The sequence below is a fragment of the Myotis davidii genome, unplaced genomic scaffold (assembly GCF_000327345.1).
Source record: "Myotis davidii unplaced genomic scaffold, ASM32734v1 scaffold2782, whole genome shotgun sequence".
Lineage (NCBI taxonomy): Eukaryota > Metazoa > Chordata > Mammalia > Chiroptera > Vespertilionidae > Myotis > Myotis davidii.
Window position 1 is genome coordinate 124,164 of NW_006293227.1, and position 19,501 is coordinate 143,664.

At 47.2% G+C, this 19,501-nt stretch overlaps 2 protein-coding genes across 2 annotated transcripts in view; one reads left to right on the plus strand and one right to left on the minus strand.

The window, feature by feature from the left end:
• LOC102751722 (chromosome unknown open reading frame, human C1orf112) overlaps positions 1–7,269 on the plus strand; it is a 37,202-nt gene extending 29,933 nt beyond the window's left edge. Inside the window, exons 18-23 of the mRNA XM_006766838.2 lie at positions 354–449; positions 2,788–2,901; positions 4,582–4,686; positions 5,481–5,561; positions 5,990–6,109; positions 7,024–7,269. Of these exons, the coding sequence (XP_006766901.2) occupies positions 354–449; positions 2,788–2,901; positions 4,582–4,686; positions 5,481–5,561; positions 5,990–6,109; positions 7,024–7,224 (717 nt within the window). The 3' untranslated portion in view covers positions 7,225–7,269. The remainder of the gene's footprint in view (positions 1–353; positions 450–2,787; positions 2,902–4,581; positions 4,687–5,480; positions 5,562–5,989; positions 6,110–7,023) is intronic.
• Positions 7,270–7,361: 92 nt separating this feature from the next.
• The window catches only part of SCYL3 (SCY1-like, kinase-like 3), a 23,906-nt gene continuing 11,766 nt past the window's right edge, over positions 7,362–19,501 (minus strand). Inside the window, exons 7-14 of the mRNA XM_006766840.2 lie at positions 19,461–19,497; positions 17,741–17,818; positions 16,150–16,289; positions 14,875–15,059; positions 11,849–12,020; positions 9,574–9,732; positions 8,241–8,893; positions 7,362–7,910 (exon numbers count right to left, since the gene is read on the minus strand). Of these exons, the coding sequence (XP_006766903.1) occupies positions 7,851–7,910; positions 8,241–8,893; positions 9,574–9,732; positions 11,849–12,020; positions 14,875–15,059; positions 16,150–16,289; positions 17,741–17,818; positions 19,461–19,497 (1,484 nt within the window). The 3' untranslated portion in view covers positions 7,362–7,850. The remainder of the gene's footprint in view (positions 7,911–8,240; positions 8,894–9,573; positions 9,733–11,848; positions 12,021–14,874; positions 15,060–16,149; positions 16,290–17,740; positions 17,819–19,460; positions 19,498–19,501) is intronic.

Below are 19,501 nucleotides of genomic sequence, written 5' to 3' on the forward strand. Positions count from 1 at the left end.
CACAAGGTAATTACCTCTCTGCTGGTGACATAGCTGACAATATCATGACAGACAGTTATGGAGAGAGGAGTGGAATTTTAAGACTCAGGATATCCAAGTGCAGAGGCAGATGGAAGTAATTAGATCTGGGTTTGCAGCGTGTCTGCTTTTTACTAGAGACATGGTTGTGAGCAGATGGTGTGACCTGCCCCCGTCTTTAGTGAGCTGAGGGGAGTACCTGCCTCAGAGATCTGTGAGGCATAAGTGAGTTGATAAACAGAAAGAACCTAGATATAGAGTAAATGCTGATTAAAAGGCTGCTATTCACATGTTTTTGAACATTTTCAACAAGATTATTTTGTTTCTTATTTAAGGTAACAGGTCAACCTTATGTTCAACGGACACTCAGCCTTTTATTTCCACTGTTGGGATTTTTCATTCAAACTCTAGATCCTCAGCTGATCGGTCAGGTAAGAAAAGTGAGCAAGTGGATACTTCGTTGAGGAAGTTGTTAAACTGGGGTGACTTAAAATAACTTTCTAGAAACTGTCCTTTTTAATGATTTCTTGCGTAGTTTGCTTGTTACCTTTCTTGTGGAGTTGCACATAGCAGCCACAAATTGCTTGTCCAGGGATGTCTCCTTATTGTTTCTTTCTTCCTTCTAGTGGTGGATTGTTAGTCTGTTGGGCTGTTAATCCAGCCTTTATCTGTCGTCCTTATCTCCTTGATCCGGGAGAGGCCGAACTTTCCTGTTGCTGTTAACTAACTGCCCAGAAAATCCCTGTGGTTGAGTCAGAGTGTGGGACCTGCATCCCTAGCATTTTCAAAGGCATTTCACGGCCCTGGGAGCAAGGACTGTAACCAACATGGGTGAAGGCTAATCCTGTTTCTTCGAGGAAATAAGATGGTTTTGAAGGAAGACAATGCTGAGTTTTCTGACCCCAGCATGCTTGTCTGGGACAGGCAGAACTGGGGTTACTGTCGGGGGAGCCTGGGGTGTTGCTCAGTTATGCCCCATTTGGGAGGTTCTAGGCCAGTGCGGGGAGAGAGAAGGAAAGGCTTTATCTTATCTGAAGTGGTCTAGAGCAGGGGTCCTCAAACTACGGCCCGCGGGCCACATGCAAATACAAATACTGTATTTGTTCCCATTTTTTTATTTCAAAATAAGATATGTGCAGTGTGCATAGGAATTTGTTCATAGTTTTTTTTAAACTGTAGTCCGGCCCTCCAACGGTCTGAGGGACAGTGAACTGGCCCCCTGTTTAAAAAGTCTGAGGACCCCTGCTCTAGAGGCTCTGGAATGAGTCCAGACTGGACAGAATGATCCCCCAAGTCAAGAGTTGGCTTGTGCTTAGTCACACAAGAAACGAACAGAAAGAAAAGCTGTTATGAAATAAGACTGTCCCTGGTTATTCAAGAGGCTGGGTGATGGAAGGTAATGTCCTGGCGCAGTAGACGTGGGAAGCTCTGGTGAGTGGCTGTATACATGAGAAATTTAAATATTGGCTAATTAGGTATATGTTTTATTTTTTGTTAATCCTCACCCGAGGATGTTTTCCCATTGCTTTTCAGAGAGAGTGAGAGGGAGGGAGGGAGAGGGGGACAGGGAGAGAGAGAAACATTGATATGAGACACATTGACTGGTTGCCTCCCAACTCTGGGAGCGAACCCAGGTGTGTGCCCTTGACCGGGAATTGAACCTGGCACATTTCAGTGCGTGGGCAGACGCTCTAACCTCTGAGACACATAGGCCAGGGCTAATTAGGTATATTTTAACACATTGCGGACCGCATAGAAATCTCTAAGACATACGCCAGGGACCGCACGTTTTTGGGCAAACTGCACGTTATTTAAATCATCATAATGCACTTTAGGTGTTATTTTTCAATAATTATAACATTTTTATTTACAAAAACAAACAATTTAAGTTCCTAGTACTTTTTTAACGTATGGTACTGCTAAAACATTTTCCTCTATGAAGAGGGACCAAACAAAATTTACATAAGTATCTAGATTCGCTCCTTTTTCCATGGGTGTGAAGAACGAGAACACTCGTGAGCGGTCCTTAACAGATGGCGTGCAAAACACGAGAAAACTCCTGAGTGGTACGAAATGTGTTAAAATTTCTGTATATGTAACGTATTACTGAATTATGAGAATGTGGTAAAAATCATTCACTCAAATTATACTGAATGCAACATGTTGAATTTGTTGATTCTGAAGGTTCTATTATTCTTTTATGAAAAATCAAATGCTAATTTTAATATAATTGTGCCTACCTTTAAAAAAATCCAAATAACTAAAGTTCTAAAATTTCAACATAATTGTTCATTTAGGCATTTTCCGTTTTACAGAAGACTTTCTCTCATTGTTCCCTTAAATCAGGCGTTGGCAAATCTCCTGGCTAGATTCTGCCCTGCTTTCAGCACAAGAGCTAAGGATGACTTTTACTTTCTTGAAGGTTTATAAAATACAATAAAGTATGCAGCAGGGAACACAAGTTGCTGCAAAGCCTAAAAATACTGACCATCCCCTGCTAATAATAAAGAACTTCTCTTACTAGAGTTTAAAATACAAAATAATTTTTAAAGGTTTGAAGGAAGAACACTGGTATATACTTTTTCAGGACTTTTTTTTTTAACACAGTGGTTGGTAGGAAGAATGCTGGAGTAACTGACTGTTTTATTCAGAAGTTTAGGGTTTGTGGAGTGTTTGGCTGTTGTGGGTTTTGCTTTGTTTCCCCTCTCAAACGCCCATCAAAATCATAGGTTTCTGCAAAATAACTGTTCTCTGGTCTTTGCCTCTTAGGTAGTAACTCTGCAGGCCTCACTTCTGAAATTAGAGCCTCCAGACCATGTTCGCTTGGCAATCCTTGATTTTGTGTCTTCTCTAGGAAAACTTTTCATATCTCCAGCTATCCAGGTAAAACTCTTTATTCTGTTCTCGTTATTACAAAAACGCTGCAAGAATGAATGACCAAGGGATTTTTAGGCTTTTGATTTCTTCAATTCTCTGTATTGATGACAATGAAAGTTGGGGGGGAAATGTGTTTTATGAATAGAGAGTGACTATCAAAGTAGAACTCATTTTATTTTTCAGAAAAATATACATTGACACACACACACACACGTACGTAAACGTAGTCTGAGCTTTTCTTTGTGCCCACAAAGTTTCTGAGTAAAGAAAACATAGTGTATAATGAGGAAGTTTGGTAACTTACTGAAGTTATTCTTTTGGTTTTATACCCATGAAAGGGAGCCTGTTTGTTTTGAATACGTTGCGAAGTATATGTAGTTGAAAACTGGGTGTGTGTTTATGGCATCATCCTGTGAGGGCCTGGCAGTGCACTTCTATTGAAGATCGTCCTCCTCAGTCTCATCTTCCTTGCTGCTGCCGTCACCACCCAGCAGTTCCAGACAACTGAGTTTTCCCTCCTCCACAGGGGAGAGGAGCTCACTGATGAGGACCTTTTATGTAAATGGAGCAAAACCATAATTGACATTACAGGTTGATTAAAACCTTTGCAACCAAAAAATTTACCTGGTTAGTTTCTAAGGGACTGTCTCCTTTGTTCCCAGGTAAATGGTGCTGCCCCATTTGTTTCCATCACATCAGGTTGTGTTTCAAGAGATAAGTATAGCTGTTGTCAGTTTGTTTTTAACTCTGTGGGCAAAAGTAGCCAAATATTTCTAGAATTAGAGTGTTTTCCAAGAATGCGTCTGCATGTGGACCACAATGTGCCCAGGACCTATAGAACAGGTTTGCTTTTTTTAAATATATTTTATTGATTTTTCACAGAGAGGAAGGGAGAGAGATAGAGAGTTAGAAACATCGATGAGTTAGAAACATTGATCAGCTGCCTCCTGCACACCCCCCACTGGGGATGTGCCTGCAACCAAGGTACATGCCCCTGACTGGAATCGAACCTGGGACCCTTCAGTCCGCAGGCCGACGCTCTATCCACTGAGCCAAACCGGCCAGGGCAGAACAGGTGTTTTTATTAGCAGAAATTACCTTGTATGTTTCTAGAAATATATCTATTTCCAGGAGTGAAGTTAAGGCCTGAAGAAATTTTGGGGATTCATCAGCAAACGAGAGGCATTTAAAACCATTAGATAAGATTGATTCATATATTCATTTAAGAAAAAAAATTACTGAGTTTGTATATGTGGATCAGGCACTGTTTTAATCACTGGGGATTCAATAATGAACCCAACGAATCCCCCACTGAGAGACTGCAGACCAGAGAAGTGGTGACATGAGCAGTGTATGGGATGGTGTGAGTGCTGGGGTGGGGGTGGGGGAGAAGAGCATGTGGACATGGGGCACAGCTCTGAGTGGGGTGGTACAGTCAGTGGTGACACTAAGACAAGCCGAGGGAGCAGGGGAAAGGCAGGTAGAGAGGCTCTGACCTGGGAGTCTGTCTGGTACACTGAGGATGCGTCAATGTCATGAACAGAGGCGGCGGGCTTGCAGGCCAAGGTCAGGACCCTGATTTATACGAGCAAAATGGAAAACTTGAGCAAAGGAGTGACATGACCAGCATGTGTTTTAATACAACATCAGGCATATTGCATTTACTCTGCTTGGTTCTCTCTTTAGGACAAAATTGTGCCCAACCTGTGTTCCATTTTTGCTCTGCTGCTGGCCGACAGGAACTGGCTGTTAGAACAACATGCCTTGGAGGCATTTACTCAGTTTGCAGAGGTAAGACCCGCCTATGGCCGTGACCTGCAAAGCATTTCAACATTTCAGACACCCAGAAACAGTGATGAGCTGCTTCCGCATCTTAGTTGTAAAACGTTCTGCTGCAGGAGATATTTCTAAAGATGAGGCATCAAGAAGGGAGATTTGTAAGGGCCTGTGGGTAGTAACCCAACAGGCATTCTAACCAGGTCTGCTAATCCGGGCAGTCTCCTCGATGCAGTTTTTGCGTTGGTCGATAATACATATCACCTCAAACAATCCTGGGGTCAGGTTGATGAACACAGACCTATTAACTTGGTTCTGTGGAGAAGGTGATCTGGCGTGGACGGCTCCTTCCCACTGTATACATTGCAGAATGGGGTACTGCTCTAAGGCACCTGAAAGAACTACGAGCTAATCATCTCCTGAGTATCCCCTGCAATGTTTTCTCTTAACCAGTTAACCATGCATCCAAAACAGAAACCATCCCCACACGCCACAATATTTTGAATTTAATAAAAAACCAATTTGCAATGACTATTATAAAAATAAATATATTACAATTCGGATGTTCTTGAATATTTTCAGCTGAAAATTCTCACGAAAAATGATTTTAAAGTTGGCCAGGGCTGCCACTTAGGACAAACATTTTTAATAGATGCCTGTGGCGTGTGGGGAAGGTCTGCCGCTTGCATCTGCCGACGCTTATGGCATACAGTGGGTTAAAATGCTTGAGTAAGGTGGCCCTTAAAACTCATGTATGTGTCTTTTCAACTTACTGAAATATATTAAAATTTCTTATCAATTTTTAATAGGGAACAAGAAATGAAGAGATAGTCCCCCAGTGCCTCAGTTCTGAAGAAACTAAGAACAAAGTGGTATCCTTTCTGGAGAAGGTATTTATTTTATTTTACACAGAATCAAAACAATGGTGTCACTGTTCTTTATTGGGTGACTTTTTAAACAGGTTCTCTCTCTAGCTTCACCTTTTGCACAGTGGTGACACATCACAGAAGTCAGACACGTGGAGTCACTGCCTGTAGCAGTGAGGACCCCGACTGTTAGTGACCGTGATTAGATGCTAATGTGCACCACTGTGGTTCGGATGTAACTGAGGCACGGTTTCTCTGCACTGACAGACCAGGACACAGACTTTTTAGTTTGACTTAATCCTATGGCTCCCACATCTGTGCATCCTTTGTCACTTTCATGGGGACCATGTTAGGTGAAGCCTCAGAGAATAATAGTTAAACCACGGGTTGCCTAACACCGGGAGCAGTTTTATCACACAGGCTGTTTACCTGGTCTCTCATGATCTCTGCAGACGGGATTTGCAGACGAGACGGTAGCTGCTAGAGTGGAGCGTGTGAAACAGGAAAAAGGGATGTTCTGGGGGTCCTTGGCAACAGTTATGTTAGAAGAAGCGAAGTGGTCATCTTCACAGGTATGGACTGTTGCATTACAATATGGGTCCAGTTTGTTTTTAAGAGAAAGTCTGCTCTTAGTACTTAATGAGTAAACAAACTAGTATGGTTCTCGTTCTCATGTTGCATATGAAAAGTAGATCTAGACATGTAAAATTCTGTTTTATGCTCGATGCTCTCTAAAAAATCATTTCCCCCCCCTAAAAAGTTATGAACACCTAAAAACAGGACTACAGAGTAAGTTTTGAACATCATACCAAATACACTGTTGACACACCTGTTACCTGTAGCTGCCTCTTTCCCAGTTTGTGACCCAGAGAGGAAAACCAGAGAACTTACCTTCCAGAATGTTTATCTACCAGATACCCTGCCTCATTCTTTAAATCAGCCTAATAATTTTTGGCAGTGCCTCAAAATCACATCTGCCTATTAGTAAATATCCATTAGGGATATTTAAAATTTTTTTATGTTGTTTTTTGAGTACTGACAGTATATTAGGAATTGCAATCCACAAGAACAACAATGTTCTTGTAAGTTTTAATAACCTGTTTTCAAGACTCTCATGCCTGAAGTCTGTAAAGTTAAATATCCTATCAGTAGCATAAGGGGGCCCTCAACCCCCCTTTCCTGAGCGGTAGTTATAAACTTGGCATTAAACATGGAAGGAAGCATAAATCCGAATGGGCTTTGTGGTAGGACATGTTGGGTGTGTCTAGAGCTGCTCACTGAAGTGCTGGAGGGGAGGCGTCCGCTCCTGCGTCACGGTGACAAAAACACCTGCGCGTGTCTTTCCAGGGGATGGAGGTGCTGCTCTTGTGAACCCATGACTAGTTTTAGAACTTGTTCTAATAAGCTTTGCTCTAGTCCGCAACAGAGTTCTTGGCAGTTTCTAGAACAGGTAGGACATTCCCACCACGTCTTTCTCGTTTGCCAGCCTTGTGCTAAAAGAGCCCGCCACGAGCCCCCTGAGGAGGAAGAGTACAGGTCAGCACTGCAGGCCGCAGCGGGGGCCCTGGAGGCAATCGAATCACTGCTCCAGAAGTGCCCTGCTCCCGACTGGCTCCCCACAGAGATGCAGCTGCTCCAGGAAAAGATTGACGAGCTGAGACGCCGCGGGCTCCAGGATGAAACTTGAATGGACCGGACCAGACCATCGCTAGACAGAACTGGGTATGACTATCATTCTACAATGTAGTTTGTAAGTGAAAATATTTATGTAAATTATGTCTATCCATTTTCTAACACATAAAACAACTTTTGTAAAGTTGCATCTAGTGAAAATAGTCTTTATTGGATGTTTAGAGAACAGGATTATGGGGAATATTTCTCATGAACTTTGGTCCACATAATATATGTGGGAATAACTGTAAACAAATAAATAAGCTGCCGAAGGAAACCTTAGCGATTTAAAGTCATTTACGTCCTTCATAGTAAAATGTTTTCCAGGTGCTGCATTTCATAATAGAGCTCACTCTTCTCACCGGGAAAGAAATGGCACAAAATTAAGCTAATCAGTTGGAAGGTCCTGCATTTATTTCCTTTACTTCCAGAACGACCCGGCCTTGGAGGCACAGGCTCTTTCCCCAGCCGAGGGCCACACCCAGGGTCTCTGGCTTCCTTGGCACAGACTGGAAAAGCTCCTGGTGTGAGAAAAACAGGATGCTTTGGGGTTTTCTTGTCTGCAGAGCCTGCTTTTGAGGTATTAGTTTGATTTTTTTTAAAAAGGAATCCTTTTTCCTAGAGGTTAACTCACAGCCATTGTCACCAGCTGCTGTCTCCCCAGTTCAGCTCCCCGGCATCTCCCCAGCCTTCAGACTCCGCCTGCAACGACATAAAGCCAAGGGCAGCTGCTGGGACAGCGTCTCCACATTCGAAAGGTCAGCAGTTTATAGTTCCTTGTGCAAATAAGTAAAAGCGCTTTCTAAGCACCATCTAATCCAATGAAGTCCACCTGCTGACACCTTACTCTTCTCCCTTTTCCAAGTAAAAAGGTGACTATTTCCTAGTGCCACTGAACACTTAGCCACACTGCTGCGTTTTTCTGGGGAAGGAAAGATGGTAACAGGAAGTGACTTTACTTGCCGCTTTGACGGGGCACAGGTGTCTGTTAGGAGGGGACAAGGCCGCTGGTACCCACAAGGGAATCCTTACCTCAGTCATTTCTGCTGCAGCAAATTTTGAGGAAAACTGCATCCCTGGTGAGATACCGTCCGTGTTGGGGATCACGGTCTCTGTCCTCAGGTCGGGTAGGACGAGAACAGCACCCGAAGGCTTAATTTCGGGGATCATGTCAGCAAACCAGTCCAACTCGGGGTCCTGCACCAGCTTCTTCTTCACTTGGATGGTGAACTCCTCTCCTAAACCAAGTTCTGATGGACCCTTAGGGCGCCGTTCTCGTGATGATACTTTTGGGGGTTGGGCTGGGCTAGGACTGGTCTTTGGGGGTTGGCTTGATGCCAAAGGCGTGGCCGCCTCTGTGAGCGGAAGAGAAGTGGGAATGGCCTTGTGCTCCCCCGAGGCACCAGCGCTTCTACCTCCCGGGCTCACTGCATCGCGGAGGCTGCTGTGCTTCAGGTCGTCCCCTGTCTGCACCACCTTCACGTCCGTGGGCGGGGACCTGGCAGGCTCTGGAGGCCACACCTGTGTGCTGACAGTTCTCCCTTCAGGCTCCCCCGGCTCGCTCCAGTCCGGCCACTCCTCCGACACTTGGGGACTTGGCAGGAAGTTTTCATTGTCTCCTGAGGTATCTTTCGCGTCTGAAAGTCCATTCATGGGAAATGTCCTGGGCTGAGAAAATCGGTCACCTGTGGGACATGTGCAAGAATTATTCTCCTTAATGTTGGTTAAAATCAAGAATATACTTAGGGAAATGTACAGTGTAAGTTTTTAGAAATATCCTTGCACACTAAACCACAAAAGCAACAGTTTCTTTTACTAAATAAACATAAATGCCGTGGGCACAGTAGTCTATAAACAAACATGTTAGTGTGAAGACAGCCGATGTTACCCTTGCAGTGTCAGTTATATGCACCCTGAAACTGTGTGTGGCCAAGTAAGTCTGCCTCAGTCAACCTACCTTCCCTTGAACAGTTGCCTTTGTGCTCGGCATGGAGAAGCCGTGCAGTGACTACAGCCTGTCCCCGGGCTTCCTGAACCGCCACACCTTTCCCGCGCATACCTGTCATCTCCAGAGCTATTGCTCTGATACAATTTGGAAAATGCTATACTGAGGCTCAAAAGTCCAAAGTAAAGAAGGTGTCTGCAGTAACAGATTCAAGCAGTGTTGACCTGCCCCTCTGCCAGCCGTAAGCAAAGGTAGTTTGTCACCCTGTGGCCTAGAGAGGCAGGTTGGCACCGAGCTGACTTCTCTTGTAATCAGTCTCAAATGTTCCCAAAGTGCCCTTAATTTTCAGAATTTAAACTTATTACTCAAGAAAACGTTCACCCGAGCAATGGGAAAGCTGTATAAACTCACTGTTTCTACCTGTCTGGGGAAGGGTGGTGTAGGAATCTTGCTGTTTGTGCTTCTTGCTGCCGATGGGCCTGTCGTCAGGAAAGAACCCTTTAGGGAAAACCCTGGAGGGGCTCTCCAAGCCGGGGATGGTCTGCCTGTGCTGGCTGCAGGCCACATGCGTGGGAGAATCTGAAGATAAACAGAACTCCAAAAAGTGAGAGGGACGGTAAACTGTCTTGCTCTAGCACACATGTTAGGTGAGCAACAGTTAAGGGAAACGGGTATATTTAACACAGATAAAAGATAAAGTGCAGGGAGAAATGTACCCCTAGTATTGGAGTGGCTTGCCTGTCCTAGGGGTGTGTGAGGACAGGCTGAGTGTCCACCTGGTGGAGTTGGACTAGAGAGACAGAACCCTTAGGATGACACCTAGTTAGAAAAGCTACAGCCTGTAAAACCAGAAAGTTCATACTCAGGAGTTGGCATTGCTCAAAAGGATTCAAACATAATTTTGGCTACTTCCTGTGCCAACCTCTCACTTGCTGTTTGACGGCGCAGACCTCACCCGGTCTGCTGAGTGCATGTCACAGCTGTAGAGGTGGCAGCAGTTCTATGTCCTCTCAGAGCCCCCCGACCCAGTCTCGTCTGAGCTCTCAAAGGTTTGGGAAGCAGGAATTGCTTTAAAATTATCTTGGCATCAAATTAGAGCCTAGTCTATCTGAGGGCTCTTTTCTAATAACTTTTCCTGCATCTACCAACTATCAGGGAGGACTGGATTAGCCAGTTTCACGATGTCACGGTCCTTCCTACGCAGGGTCACATAAAGGAGCAGGAAGCAACCCTGTACAGCCTCTAAAGACCAGAAATGACTGCCACCTCCCAGGTAACGTCCAGTGGGAACATACGGAAATAGGCTTCTGGAAGTACCTAAACACCAACAGCTTTTCACCTAATGGGCCAACAAAGTCAAAAGAACTTGTGGAAACTGACAATAGACTAAAATTTTAAATAACACATATTCCTGTGACTCAGTAAGTCTACTCCCGGACATGATCCTATAGCAATAAAACTATTTCTAAGGCTATCTAGTGCAATATGTGGGTAGGGGTTAAAAAGCCAGAAATGGGTGTAAGAGCCATCAACAGGGAAATCACTGAGTGAATTACACTCAATGGAATATAAAGCAGCTTTCACAAAGACGAGCTCGAGTTTATGCTGACCTGGAGGCTGGTTCCTCATAAACTGCTACATGAAAACCCCCACACAAAACAACAACAAAAAACAAGCTGTACAATTGTGGACAGTGTTTTCTCATCGTTTAAAAAAACTGTGTGAAGCCCTAGCTGGTTTGACTCAGTGGGTAGAGCATTGGCCTGTGGACTTGAGTCCTGGGCTCACTTTCGGTCAAAAGCACATGGCCAGGTTGCAGGCTCAATCCCAGTAGGGGGCATGCAGGAGGCAGCCAATCAGTGATTGTTTCTTGTCATTGATGTTTCTATCCTCTCTGAAATAAAAATGTATTAAAAAAAAAACTGTGTGTAGCCCTGACCAGTTTGGCTCAGTGGATAGAGCATCGGTTTGTGGACTGAGGACAGTGTTTTCTCATCGTTTAAAAAAACTGTGTGAAGCCCTAGCTGGTTTGACTCAGTGGGTAGAGCATTGGCCTGTGGACTTGAGTCCTGGGCTCACTTTCGGTCAAAAGCACATGGCCAGGTTGCAGGCTCAATCCCAGTAGGGGGCATGCAGGAGGCAGCCAATCAGTGATTGTTTCTTGTCATTGATGTTTCTATCCTCTCTGAAATAAAAATGTATTAAAAAAAAACTGTGTGTAGCCCTGACCAGTTTGGCTCAGTGGATAGAGCATCGGCTTGTGGACTGAAAGGTCCCAGGTTTGATTCTGGTCAAGAGCATGTATCTTAGTTGCAGGCTTGATCCCTAGTAGGGGGCGTGCAGGAGGCAGCTGATTGACGTTTCTCTCTCATCGATGTTTCTAATTCTCTATCCCTCTCCTTTCCTCTCTAAAAAAAAAAAAAAAAATCAATAAAATACTAGTATATTTTAAAAAATAAAAAGCTGTGTGTGTAAATATACATTTGTCTTTTTGTGGCTTTTGAGAAAGGGATGAGAGGCTTCCCACTCAGCTATTAAAATTGGTTTCCTGTCCCCAGGAGCTGGGAAGGAAATTACCAGCTGTTCACTACACTTCTCTATGTCATGACTGCATACAACCACCTGCATCATTTGTACAATGTTAAAAATCTAACAATACTTCACACAATAAAGAGGGCTTTTAAATCATTCTTACCTTCTGGGGAAAGGTCAGTAGTTTTTGTAAAACTTGGGGCAGTGCGCTTGAAGACCTTGGTTCTCTGTCCTCCCACAACCACCTCTGGTCCAAGTAGGGAGACCAGCACAGCCAGGCTGTGAAGCGTGATGGCCACAATGGAGCTGCTGGTATCACGCAGGCCCAGTAACACCTAGGAGCAGACAGGGTAGTGAGTGTAGACAACCACATTGCCTGCAATCAGGCTGTGTTTGCTCAGATGAATTTCATTTCTTAGACACGTGTGCTGGGGCAGTAGTTGTCATACTATCTGTGGTTAAGGACCAACATTTCCCCCGCCCAATCCAGCGCAGAGTGGATTTAAAAACGACGTAAGGTGTAATGGCCACGTGTGGGCAGGAAAATGCTGTGCTCGCCTCCTCCCATAACCACATCAAAGTTACAGTTAAATTACAGAACCACCACCCTTGAGGACCACCTGACAACTAGCTGAACAGAAGTCCTATAATTATGGATGTGGCAAATCTGAGTCTCATTAGCCTGGCTAACACCTTTCACCTCCCTGGTGAGGCCTGAAACTCCACCCAAGTCGGCCCCGGGGAACCTCTTCCAGCAGCTCCTCCACACACGTGACCCGTGTCAGTTCACACTGCAGACTTTCCTAAAATCTCCAGGTCCACAACCCGAACAAGCGGGCTGGCCTCAGCATGCCCTGTACCAGCTGCTACGCTACCCGAAGCCTTAGACACAGGCTGCGACTGGCCTCAGCTTGCACGGTAGCTCACATCGGACGCCCCAAGCCTGGCATCAGCTGCAACCGGTGCTGACTTGGAACACAGCTTCAACCAAGTGGCCACGAGCCCAGAACAAGTGGTCGTCTGCCCTCAGCTCCGATCATGGTGCTCACCAAAGGGTCCCAGGCCTGGCACTAGTGGCAGTGGCCTGTTTGCAGCACAGTCTCTCAGGGCACAAGCATCAACCACTTGCAGATCAGTTTGTAGCTCCCACCAGGTGGCCCCAAGCCAGGCACATGTGGAGGCTGACCTTGGCCCACATGGTCAAGAGGCTCCAGCACAAACACCACCCAAACAGCTCCACCAACCACACACCTGAAAGGCGGGTTCAGCTGGCACCAGAGCTCAGCCCCCCTCACAACAGCTTACCCTATGTTATAGCAGGGGAACAGCAGCTCAAAAAGGGCTAGGAATACCCGGGAAACAACTGACTTCAGGGCAAGGGCTGGAGAGGCAGCTTTCTCCAAGAGAGGGGTCCTGGCAGGTGCCACTGATCCTGCATTGAGCCCTCCCCCAACTCAGCCTGCGGCACAGGCACCACGCCTGAGTCGCCATCAACCTGGCTCAGGCTCACCCTGCTGATTCCACGAGACTCCAGCCACCCAACTTCTGCACGGACCCAAACCTCCTCCCGCGGCTGTTTCTCATAAGCCACTGGCCTTGGCCTGTGCTGTGGACGTTTTTTATGTTTATTGAATTTACTGGGGTGACGTCAATAAGATTATACAGGTCTCAGGTGCACAGCATCTGTACACTGTATTGTGTGTTCACCAAGTCAAGTCTCCTTCCATCACCATTTATCCTCCTTACCCTCTTTAAGCTCCCCCATCTCCCTTTCCCTCTGTAATTAGCATAAAACCTCCCAAAGGTCCACAACCACAACTGCTCTTGGGTAAGGAAAATTAAGATTAAAATTTCCACACTGAACAAAGTAATCCACAGATTCAATGCAACCCTATCAAAATACTAATGGCACTTTTCACAGAACTTACATAAATAATCCTAGAATTTATATGGATTCACAAAGGACCCTATGAGAAAGGAAGTTGGAGGTATCACACTCTTGGATATCAAATTATACTACAAGCCCATAGTAATCAACACAGCCTGGCACTGGCATAAGAACAGGCCTATAGATCAATGGAACAAAACAGCCCAGAAATAAACCCATGCGTACATGGTCAATTAATCTATGACAAATGAGGCAAGAATATTCAGTGAGGTAAGGACAGTCTCTCAATAAATGGTACTGGGAAAACTGGGCAGGTACATACAAAAAAATGAAACTAGATCACCTCCTTACTCCACACAAGAATAAACTCAAAATGGATTAATGGCTTAAATGTTAAGACCTGAAACCACAGAACCCCTAGAAGAAAACAGGCAGTGAACGCTGACTTGGCTCTCGGTAATATTTTTTGGGGTATGTCCCCTTGGGCACAGGCAGCAAAAGAAAAAATACATAAAAGGTTTTGCACAGCAAAGGAAACCAACAAAACTGCAGACAGAGTTGAATGGTGTCACCCCAAAATTCATGTCCACCCAGAATGTGACCTCAACATGAAGTCATACTGGGTAGAGTGGGCCCGACACCTAATGCCTGGTGTCCTTATAAAAAGGCCACGAGACAACGGAAGCAGAGGTTGGAGTGACACAGTCAACACCAAGAAAGGCCGAGGAGCCACAGCAGCTGGGAGAAGTGAAGAAGGACTGGAACCTGGAGCCTCCAAGCTCGGGTCTGCCCACACCTGTTTGCACTTCTGCCTCCAGAGCCGAGAGGAGTCTCCTGTTAGAAGCCACACCATTTTCAGTCACTTGTTCATCACTCAGGAAACCCACAAGCCCTGAGCCTTCAAGTGGGCAGATCCTAACGAGGCTCCATGGTGGCTGAGGAAGAGGCTGAAAAGTCCTGAATCTCAACATCCGTCCCCCTCAGTTATCATTGTTTTATACTCGTTATAACAGTCTGTGTTCACAAAGCACTGCACCAAGGATGCTGGCTCTTCTTTCCTGAAGAATTAGGAAACAATTATCGTTTTTCTCAGCTTCAGACCTAACCCATTAGTTTAACCGACTGGCCTTTGCGAATGGGATCACCATGTAGCTTTAATTTCAACCTAACTGCTGCCTCAGGGCCTCCTGTGCTCTCCTCTGAAAGCCACAGCCCCTTCTTCAGCCTCGCTGACCAGCACCCGCGGTGCCCACGCCCCAGCCTCCCAGCTCCAGGATCCCCGGGCGCCGACGGCCTCTGACCTGCGGCAGGATGACTGTCCTCAGCTGCTCCGGAGTGAAGTGCTCCACGTAGGCCTCCAGGTGAGACAGCAGCACCGTGCGCACGTGCTCCTCGTGCACCTCGAACAGCTGCAGCAGCACGGGGACCACCCGCGAGCGGAACAGGGCCGGGGACAGCAGGCGAGGGGTCTCTTCGGGCCCATGGTCTACCCCAGAGCAGAGGTGGGACGGATGAAACACAAACTGCCATTTCAGTGAAGGGCGCTCAGCATGACTCACAAACTCAGCCGAGAACCGGACACACTCAGGACTCGCTAAATCCTCAGGCCCCAAACCAAAGGGCAGCTTTGTGGACCCGAATTTCCTCTCAAGGCTGAATTATAAATACACTCCATCTGACAGAAGTGTTTTAAACATACTGTCATTTTTTTTTCTTCTTTAAAAAATATTTTTATTGATTTTAGAGAGGAAAAGGAGAGGGAGAGAGAGAAACATCATTGATGAGAGAGAATCATTGATCAGCTGCCTCCTGGATGCCCCCTACACCAGACTTGGTGCTGGAGAGCTGTTGTGGTTGTGGAAGTGGGAACCTTTAAAATATGTGTAATACCCCTGAACCAGGGGACCCTGCACAGACAAAATCTTAAAAAGCTCCCCAGGTGACTCAGAAGAGCACCCCCACCTAAGATCTGAGTAATGGGATTGAAGCGCTCTAGCGAACAGTTCATGGCTAAGGGAATGACATCAAAGGAGAATATAAGGAAACTCTACTTAAGTACCTGCAACACTGTTTGCTTGGATTGAGACTAAGAAAATAAATTCTAAAAGCAGGATTCTCCCCAACTCATAATTCTAGTCACATTAAAGCTATACTCTCTGATATGTTGCCACCTACAGTGCTGACACAGTTACAAAGTTTCAGAGCAATAGGCTCATTTCCGAAAAAAACCTGCAGCCCCAAGAAGTAAAATGATCTCTGCTTTTCCATCTTTGCTCTGGGGAAGTCACTGCAAATGCACAAGTCCCTGAAGACGTGCTTTTCATATGCTAGTCCTGTGTGCATGTGTGTGCACACGTGTGCGATATCCTGCTGACCAAGGGTCTGACTTTCCAGGAGACGCCATGTCTATGCTGTGGGCTCTGGGACCCAGGTCTGAGTCAGTGATCAGGGACCAATACTGCTCCCCATGCCTAGATGCAACATTAGCGACACCGTGTGATAATCTCGCTGCTCAAATACGGACTAATAATCCCCACATTCCTCAATGACCAATAACAGTTTGGAAAAAAATGCACCTTTTTTTGGGCCAAGCAGATGAGGGAGGAAACTCTTCACAGCCACTGGCTCCGCAAACACCAGTTGATTCAGCAGCAGAGGCACCAGCCGGGAGGCGATCAGCTCCTCCGACAAGCAGCTGAGTCTGTCCAGCAGAAACCTGCGGGCGGGCAGAGGAGCCTGGGAACTGGGGCCACTCTGGGCCGGCCGTGCACGCTTCCGCCTGTGCGCCGGTCCCCACGCCATCGGGCTGATGTGTCCCCGAGTGAGCCAGGCCCGTCTCAGGCAGGAAGAAGAATGAGGCGAGAGGCAAGGCCAGATCGTCAGCACTCAGACCTCCACGCCGAGCGAGGGAATGTTCCAGCACTGCCCTCCTCAACAGCAGAAGCGTCCCCCGCTTAGCCAGGGCTTTCGAGTTAATAAAAGGTGCTTCCCTGATGTACAAGATGGAGGACGTTAGAGTATCCAAACTTCCCACAGGAAGCAAAGCACAGGCTTTTGTTACTAAACTTACTAGATTCAAACAGCACGTGTAAAAGCCCTTAGTTAGGAAGGATATTAACGTTAATATGACCCCACTATTCCATCAGCCTCCTCGGATCCTGCCTCCCCGTTTACTAGGAAATAGGCCACTATCCACATCCCTGCTCATCCCTCCCGCCTTCCCAGGGACCAAAGGGTGAGGGTCTCCTCTTATTGAAGGCCACCCACCAGCCACCGCCCCAAGTTCCCTCCCCTTCCTGCCCCCGCATGCCTGCAGCTCTAACTGCCCTGCCCCTCCCCTCCTCTTCCCGCCTTAGAAACATCCACCTCAACTCCATTCCCTTCCTCAGCGGTTCTCTGTGCTCCCTGCTCTCAACTACGTAGGAGGTTTTTCCCAACGTCTGCCTCCTCCCCCTGCCTTCACTTCCGAGGTCACTGCCCGGCTCACACGGGGAAGCGGCTCCGGAGACGGGTGCCAGTGCTCTCCTGCGGACCCACCTTCCCGACAGGCCCCTCTCCCGGGAAGCCCAGCCTTCCTTCCGGCTGAGTTTCCTGCCACCACCAGTCCCTCTTCTCACTCTTCAGCCACTCCTTCCCTTCCAGCCCCTTACGAGGTTGGGTCTCGGGGCTATAATTTGGACCCACTGTCTTGTTCCTGCTCCCACCTTCTCTGGGAGAGTGTCACCAACTTCAGGCTGATGAACTCGGACAGTCATCTCCAGCTCTTCACCGTAAACCTTCTCTCCTGCGCTCAGACCCACCGGCAGGAGCCCAGGCACATCTCTAGATCCCACGGACACGCTGCCCATCCCGGCAGCATTTCCCACACATGCGGTCCTCAGCCCTGATCCCAGTTCACTTGGTGACGGTCACTAGAGCTTGCAATTTTACCTTTTAGGTCTTTATCGCAGTGCCTCTGTACACGGAGCCTCACGTTTACTGCCCTCACTGCCTCGGGTCAGGCTGAAGCAGCGGTTCCCTCACCACATCTGGGCGTGCAGGGCCCAGCAGGAAGCCTAACTCAGAGCAACACCAATAACCTTCGGTAACAGACCAAATGGGTGACCCACCGATTTCACGGACTTAGCCCGAGTTACTGAATTTTAAGTGTTAACTTTCTGAACTTACTTAAAGAATTCAGTTTTTTCCTCTTCACTCTTCATTGTTAAACTTTTCAAGAAATTCACAACTTCGAGAAAATCATTCCTACATGCCGAGAAGGAAAAAATGTGGGACAACAGATCAGAGAAGGCATGTCACACACAAGCACAACCAGACACTGAGAAACTCAGCAAGGAGCACGCTCCTGTGCCACTTAAAAGGCTCCGTCACAACTAAGCAGCTCCTGAGACAAATGCTACGGAACAAGGAAACCTGACATTGAGAATCAGAGAGACCTGTGGGAGGACACACCGTACCCATGCCCCCATGGGATGTGGTCAAAGGAGCTACTGGGGAGAAACGGTTCTCATTACAAAATGGTTCTCAAGCCTGTGCTGAAGCGAAAACTGTGAACAAGGGGTGGGGAGGGGCTTTCTCTGCACGTCAAGGATCCTATTACTCCTGCTGCTGTAGACGTACTAAGTCACTCTTCCAGCCAGGCAGGGAAGAGGGCGAGGCGTGGTCAGTTTCTCAGGGGCCTCGGCCGTGGGCCCCACAGCTCACCCTCACCCGCTTCCCAGGGCTCAGCAGCAGAGAAGCCCAGGTGTCCTAACTGGAGTCTAACGCCTACGAGGGAGACGCCGCCCCGGCTCTGGGAGGAGCAGGTGAATTTCTCCCTTGCCGCTGCCCGTTCTATTGCGAGTTCTAAGAACGTTACACGCACAGTGACGGGGAACCATGTCCTGTGAAGGGTGGCCTTGCATCAGGGTAAGTACAATATGACTGTGAATCACCCGCAGGACGGGGCGATACCTTGGCTAACACTCCTCTACGGGAAAGATTTGGACAGTTTCTTGGAAACAAATGACAAAACCCAGTAACTACAAGGAAACTGGCCTCTGGCTGAGTAACAGCAGCTCCCACCCTGTCCTGCAGGGAAGTGCTCCCTGGGGGAGCATCAGCTTCCCTTCGCCTCCTTTTCTCTCGGGTCCGACTGCAAACGAGGAGTTTTAGTTTCGAAACTGACACAGGGTTGGCTTTGCTGACAACAGTCATGAACGTGGAAATTAACCTGAGCAGTTCATGGAAATAAAGAAATGAAGGACACAGAACTCAAACCAACCATGAGGCTCGGAAACGTCTGAGCCTGCGACAGTGTTCCCTGTGCCCGTCCCTCAGCCCACCACGGCCCCAGCCCGTCTTACTAAACACAGACACAATCTCTGCCTGAACAAAAGCAGGCTCCTCTCCAGCCCCAACAAGAAAATTTCAACAGCAAACGCACCCTGACCACACAGTGGCGGCAGGAGGTGCGGCCACGCTCATTAACTTTCTCAATTACAACTGAGCCCAGGCCAAAGCCTTGCTTCTTCCCCACCAGATGCTCTAAGGCAGCGGTTCTCAACCTGTGGGTCGCGACCCCTTCGGCGGTCGAGCGACCCTTTCACAGGGGTGGCCTAAGACCATCCTGCATATCAGATATTTACATGACGATTCATAATAGTAGCAACATTACAGTTATGAAGTAGCAACGAAAATAATTTTATGGTTGGGTCACAACATGAGGAACTGTATTTAAAGGGCCAGAAGGTTGAGAACCACTGCTCTAAGGATTCAGCTAAAATGCCTGGCCCGGCCTTTTGACAACAGGACCCGGAGAGGTGACCCGACCTCCCTATTCCGCAGTGGACACAACCCAACCTCCCCTGGTTCACAGAGAGCAGACGCGCGGACGCAGGCCCCTCACCTGAAGAAGTCATGGGACAGTAAGGTGCAGAGCGCCGGCCG